The sequence below is a fragment of the Telmatherina bonti genome, assembly GCF_933228915.1.
Source record: "Telmatherina bonti genome assembly, chromosome: 1".
Taxonomy (NCBI): domain Eukaryota; kingdom Metazoa; phylum Chordata; class Actinopteri; order Atheriniformes; family Telmatherinidae; genus Telmatherina; species Telmatherina bonti.
Window position 1 is genome coordinate 44,758,925 of NC_136619.1, and position 7,195 is coordinate 44,766,119.

Here is a 7,195-nt window from a genome sequence, read left to right on the forward strand (position 1 = left end):
AGACCATCATTCTGCTGCCTAAATGCTGGACAAGACACACACAAAAAAAAGAGTCGACATGATCAGTAGATTTTATTTGGTCAATCAATAACTCATGTAAAGACACAATGAACTCCATCTCATGTCACCTGGTTGATGTCCACCTCCAAACCTGGTTTGAGGAAACCAGTTCTATCCACTCATCATCCAGGGTACTGGTACTGAAGCCCTAAGTTGAGGCCCAGAGATCACAACCCATTGGAACCTATAGAACCACATTGTCTGTTTGGACCAGAGACCCAATCCTGGGTCCAGCAAATGGATCCCTTTAACACCTCGACTGATCCAATTAATTCTGCCAATAAAGGTCTGAACAGAATCGATGATAAATGACAACCTTGGAGGAATTGTTGAGGGAAAAAGTCTGCCAATGATGAGGAGACTGGTTCTGAAGTGAGAAAGATTATAAAGTTTATTGAACAGTAAACAAGAAGGAACAGAGTATTACAAATTGTAATTTGTAGAGACCAGTTCAGACGTCTAACAACGCAGAAGTCTGTAAAAAGCCCTAATTGAGTCAGAGACTAGACCACTCTTAAGTATTCCCCTAAAGGATGTCAGTTGCATGTCATAATCTATATTATTCTAAACAAATAATGATGTGTTGTTACTCTAAAGGTTAGGTCTAACGGACCACTAAATTATAACGTCCCTAATGGCACCATGGTATCTGACTCTGTTGTAAACCCCCTTCAAGGGAAGAGAGTACTTTAGTTAATCAGATTCCAGATGTCTGGATGCAGACATCTCAGGGCCTCTACACATTATCTAGTCAGTATGGGTGCTTGTTTACTCGCTTGTTTACTAGCTTACATAGCTTGTTTACTATGTAACTAAGCTTAAGTTCTTAAGTTCATCATGACCTCTTCAGACCCTCAAAGCAACCATAAGAAATGAAAATATGCTAAGGATTATGAAATAAATGAGTACCTAAAGCTAGAAACAACAGAGTCCAACCCTCATTAGAAACTGATCTATCTTACTGATCAGTTGTGGACCAACCTCTGGTACTGGTCTTACAGGGACTGGAAAGCTTGTAGGGGGTCTGGTACTCTATACTCTTTCAGCCACAATTGAATGCCTTCTCAAAGTTCACAAAACACACGTAGACAGCATGACTGAACTCCCATGCCCCCTCCAAGACCCCAAAGAGGGTATAAAGCTGGTTCACAACTGGGACCAAAACCACACTGGCCCTCCTCAATCCAAGATTTGACTACCCGACGGACCCTCCTCTCTGGGACCCCTCAAGAGACCTTGCAGAGAGCTGAGGAGTATGATTCCCCTGTAGTTGGGGCACACCATCCGGTCCCCCATCTTGAAAAGGGGGACCACCACCACAGTCTGCCAGTCCAGAGGCACTGTCTCCAAAATTTGCAGAGGCGTGTCAGCCAGGACAGCCCTACAGCATCCAGACCTTAAGGAACTCACCCATCCCTCAGGCCTTGCCACCAAGGAGCTTTTCCTCATTCAGCCCTGGAGATAGGAGAGTCCAGCCCCGAGTTTTCCAGCTCTGCTTCCTCATCAGAGGACGTGTTGGTGGGCTTGAGGAGGTCTTTGAAGTATTCCTGACACCCACAACATCCCGAGTTGAGGTCAGCAGAGTCAATCACCAGCAGGTGGTGATTAGTTGACAGCGCCACCCATCTCTTCACATGAGCATCCAGGACGTATAGCCGCAAGTCTAATGATACAACAACAAAGTTGATCATTGAACTGCTTCGTAGAGTAGGAGTGTCCAAATTTTGTGTCCAACAGCCTATGAAGTTCTGCATAATGGCTCATTACTTTGTGTCAGGTTTGTTGGAACAGGAAACATGGAAAACCCGTAGGATTGTGACCCTTGAGCCCTGGAACTGGACACTTCTGAAATGTGTCCTGGTGCCAGGTGCACATGTGAACACTCTTAAGCCTGAACATAGTGTTCATTATGGACAACTGTGACGAACAAAACAATGCTAGGATTTAGATCTTGGGGACAGTTCCTACCAATCACTCTTCTCCAGGTGTCACGGTCATGGCCAATAAGAGCATTGATGCCCTCCCAAGGACTCTCAAGAGGGTTGGTTCATGAACTGCTGTTTGTGGACATGATAAGGATAAAGAACAATCAGGACCCATCCCTCAACCTTAAGGTGGAGGGAGACCACCATCTTTTCCACCAGGGTGAATCCCAGCACACAGACACCAAGTCAGGGGGCAATGAGTATGCCAACATCTGCTTGTAACCTCTCAACCAGACAAACTTCAGATTGAAGGTGGGTCCAGTCCTTTTAAAAGTCCATGCCCTTGGAGCTAACTTCTGCAGCTGAGGATCAGACCACCACGGGCTGGGTTTTGGCTACTGCCCAGGTCCCATTGCACCAGACCTACATGAACTTTGACACTGCATCTGACCCCCATGAACCTTCACATGAATAGTGAGCCACAGGAAGCAGGCTGGCTACTTGGCGCTCACCTTCAAGCTCCACCCCCAGCTCTGGCTGCAGAGGGGGTGGACGTAGTCACCCACATCTGGGCAACAGAAACTTGAGTCCAATGTCATTACTTATCCAAGAGTTAAATAGCATACAGGAAACCAGTTTCCTGGTCTCCATATGGACCTCAAATTAGCAAGTATTCACCATCTATCATGGCTTTAGGACCCAGACTGTTTTTGTCGCCCTCTGGAGGGAGAACATGATGCATGGACTTACAGTTTTGTGTCTACTGTCTCCAGGCTCCACGGGCGGTTTCGGGAGTTGGCTCCACATTTAGTTCCTCTAGATTACACCAACAACCCCGACATCAGGGTCCCACTGACACTCATCGTCTCCATGCCCGAGCTGAAGGTATACCAGAATTAGTGGGTCTTTGTGTTGGTCCCATTAAGGTGGAAGAAAAACCTCAACAAAACTAGCTACCTTTCACAGGGGATGCTGTTAGTTCTGGCTCAGACACAACCTGGTCAACTATCACGTGCTGCCTGGTCTGTCTGCAGCACAGTGAGGGTCCATTCTCACTCTGGTCCAGAGTGAAAATGGACCATAATTATCAAACAAACCCTAGTTGGATGAAAAACCAGGGGTCTCCTGGGTTTGACCAAAGAAACAAACTCTGGTCTGGTTGAAAACCGGGGGTCTCCTGGTTCGGACCAAAGAAACAAACTCTGGTCTGGTTGAAAACCGGGTGTCTCCTGGTCCCGACCAAAGAAGTGAGTTTTGGCCCATTGAAAACTGAGGGGTCTTCATCTGTGACATGTGTGACCTGTATTGTGTGGTGTCAGGAGAACCCTTTCAGAGACAGAATTGTGGAGACGTTCTCTGAAGACGGACAGGGGAACCTGAGCTTCAACGACTTTGTGGACATGTTTTCTGCTCTCTGTGAGACGGCACCCAGAGAACTGAAGACCATCTATGCCTTCAAGATCTATGGTACCCTGCAGCTTCAAACCAACTTTATTCAACCTGACATGTATCTTCCTGACATATAAACTCATTTAACTAAAACGTGAAACATGCTGAGTGTTAGACTAATGAAGGTGTTGCTCTGCTCTCTGTTCTGGGGGTTCTGGTCCAGATTTTAACCAAGATGACTTCATTTGTAAGGAGGACCTGCAGAAGACAGTGAACAAGCTGACCAAAGGGGAGCTGACGGCAGAGGAGGTCACTTTGGTGTGTGACAAAGCCATCGAGGAGGCCGATCTGGACGGAGACAACAAACTGTCCTTCGCCGACTTTGAGAACATGATCTCCAAAGCTCCAGACTTCCTGAGGTAACACCTCATCATGTCAGAACCAGGTTAAAGGTCAAGTATCAGTGAGTGACAGTTGTTGGTGGAAAATACTGCAGCACTGACCCAATACTAAGCACCTAACGAACAAGCATTGGATCATTAACATAGCATTATTAGCATCATATATTTAGCATAGCGTCATTAGCATAGCTTAATTACCATAGCATCTTTAGCATAGCATCATTGACATAAAAAAAATTAACATAATTAGCATAGCATCTTTAGCATCGCATCATTAGCAAAGCTTAATTACGATAGCATCTTTAGCATAGCATAATTAGCATAACATTATTAGCTGTTCTCTAACTGAAGCTGCAGTATACATGTAAATATACTTGTATCCATAGATATCAATATCAGTGTTGGTCTTAGTATTATTGGTATTTGATTGATTAGCCCACCACCAGCTGTCAGACATTGACAGGGAGACCAGTTCTAACCGCAACCAATCCGAGATCAGACCGGTTTTCTGTCTATCCAGTTAAAGACAAGGAACTCTGCAGGTTCGGGGTAACTGATTATGTTTCCTTCACCTTCTCCTCAAATCTGTTTGGGTTATTGACCTGCTGAGGGGAAATCTGACTTTAAGCCTGACTTGCTATAAGCATTGATTTTTTGTTTTCTTTGTTTGTTTGTTCCTGCAGTAACTTCCACATCCGGATATGAGAACTCACACAGATCCACCAGAGGAGGACATATCTTACCTGGACCTGATCTCAGTGTCTCTTTCCCCAGCAGACCAGGACTATGTTACTTCATGAAGCTGTCATTTGAACTGGTCACAGGTCCTGTTAGGCTGTCTTTGGGACTGGATGTGGGTCCTACGAGTCTGGGAGACCTGGGTCCAGTGAGGCTAGGGCTTTCTGACCTCTGGAGTCCTGTGAGTCTGGACTGGACATTAATCTCACGGGTCTTGGTCTGGGCAAAGACTGAGACTGCTAACTGACCATGAGTAGTATAATTTATTAAGACCAGTATAACCAGTATGACCAATATGGCTAGTATGACAAGTATGACCAGTAAGACCAGTAGGACCAGCATGTTGACAATCACCGTAGTTCAGCTGATGGAAGGGCTCTTTGTCATCTCACCCGTATGAAACATGCCTGTTTCCAGGAAATGGATCCTGGCTCAAGTCAAATAAAATCTTTTCTGTCTCCCCGTGTCCCTGAACCTCCTCACTGAGAAAACTGGACCCAAGACCATCTAGTCTGGCAACCAGGACCCTATACCAGATGGTCCAGGAACCCAGACCCTAGACCAGATGGCCCAGAAACCTGGACCCTATAATACATGGTCCAGGAACAATAGTCCGGCAACCTGGACTCTGGAACATGTGGTTGGGGAACCGGCACCCTGGACCAGATAGCCCAGGAACATGGACTCTGAAACCATCTGGTCTGGGAACCTTGACTCTGGACCATCTGGCATAAGAACCGAGACAATGGACCAGATAGTCCAGTAACGTGGACTCTGGACAATTTGATCCATCTGGTCCAGGAATCTGGACTCTGTACCATCTGGCATGGGAACCTAGAAACTGGACCAGATAGTCCACGAACATTGACCCTATACCAGATAGTCCATGACCCAGGACTCTGCACCCGATAGTTCAGGAACGTGAACCCTGGGCCATCTGGTTCAGGAACCTGGACCATATAGTCTAGGAACGTGGACTCTGGGCCATCTATACTGGGAACCTGGACACTGGACCAGATAGTCCAGGAACCTGGACTCTGGACCATCTGGTCTGGGAACCTGGACACTGGACCAGATGGTCCCGGAACATGTGACATACCTGCTGATTTCCATGGAGACTAATGATGATGATGAAGCTTCAGCTAACAGTAGATGGATCCGTTCCTGAAGCATCTCTCTAATCCTGGTTCAGGTCTTTGGGAATAAATTCAGATCATTCTTCCAGTGTGTTACACAGATGATCACACAACATCATAGCCTGCCGGCCCCCTCATGCTTGGGCCGCATTGGGATTGGGAGAGAGAAGTGGATTGAATGGGAGGGGGGTGTGTGGATTGGGAGGGGGTGGAGGAGGGGGGGGGGGGGGCAGTAGGGCTTGGGAGGGAGGGGGATGGGGAGGGTGCTGGAGAGGGGGGATAGGAAGCAGCGGGAGGGTTGTGGGGAGGGGTTGTTGGGGGGATGGTCTACGGACGTGTCCTTGTCCTTGGGGATCCCGCCCCTGGTATCGTGGTGGCGCCGGCCCGCGACGGTTTTGCTCTGGGTGGGCGGGGCCCGCTGGGTCTTGGCCGGGGCTCTGCCGGGGGGAACGGGTGGTCCTGGGGCCTGTGGGCTGCCGGCTCTCGGTGCGGCCCGCGCTTCAGCGCCCGGCGCCCGCCGGGCCGGCGTGCCGTCGCCCTGTGCTACCCAGTGCCCCTGCCTCGTGGCGCCGCGTGGCGCCTGCCTGGAGGCTTCCACTGCTCTGGGCTCGGGGGACGGAGGCTCTCTCTGCTTTGCCTGCCCGGGCTCTGTTGGCTTCCTCCTCTACTCCTCGGGTCGTGGTCGTGCTCCCCTACAAGCACTCAGCTGATCTTTGATTGCATGATCACAGGTTGAACACTCACACGTGCACGCCCACATGCGCTCATCTTCCCATCTGCTTCCTACTAAATGTTGCTGATGACTCTCTGTAGGTATGTTTAATAACGGTTGGTATTGGAATTGTTATTTTATTCATTCATTTACTTTTTTTACTTTTATTTTTCATTTTTTTGTCTGTTTTTGAATATTGTCACTATCCTACTTATGTCTTGTTGTATTTTTTCAGTAATTTATATTGTTTTGCAAATACTGTAACTTTAGCCGCTTAGACACGCCTTTCTTTTCTGTCTCTCTTTTTCCTCCTTTCATTTCCTCTTTTTATTCCTCTTTCCCTGCCAGGTCCAGCTCGGCCATATCAAGACTGACGATGATTGCAAAATGATAAAAGGAAAATAAACAAATAAATAAATAAATAAATAAAATAAAATAATTATCATAATAATAAAAATATTCAGATTATCAAGGGCAGCTATATACATGAGATGTCTGTCTGGCAAAAATATGTCGCGCAGATTGCTGTTCTCTATGCTGAGATGCTGGACAGGACAGGACAGCCCAGTTCTGTTCCCGTGGTAACGGTCTTGTATGACCCAATAAGTCATACAAACTGGTCTGTCTGAACAAGATGTGACTGACTTTGCGTTTTACACAACATGCCAGATAACCCATGTCTGGAACAGTTGCAGACCAACCGGTCTGGTCCAGCAGGTCTGGTCCAGCTGGTCTGGTCCAGCAGGTCTGCTCCAGCTGGTCTGGTCCAGCTGGTCTGGTCCAGCAGGTCTGCTCCAGCTGGTCTGGTCCAGTAGGTCTGCTCCAGCAGGTCTG

At 47.6% G+C, this 7,195-nt stretch overlaps 1 protein-coding gene across 1 annotated transcript in view; it reads left to right on the forward strand.

Annotated features, from left to right (window-relative positions):
* LOC306756691 (calcium and integrin-binding family member 2-like) overlaps positions 1-4,480 on the forward strand; it is a gene marked incomplete at both ends in the record, with an annotated part of 9,736 nt that extends 5,256 nt beyond the window's left edge. The window contains 4 exons of the mRNA XM_079241519.1: positions 2,759-2,870; positions 3,305-3,452; positions 3,598-3,793; positions 4,459-4,480. Of these exons, the coding sequence (XP_079097645.1) occupies positions 2,759-2,870; positions 3,305-3,452; positions 3,598-3,793; positions 4,459-4,480 (478 nt within the window). The remainder of the gene's footprint in view (positions 1-2,758; positions 2,871-3,304; positions 3,453-3,597; positions 3,794-4,458) is intronic.
* Positions 4,481-7,195: the final 2,715 nt, after the last annotated feature.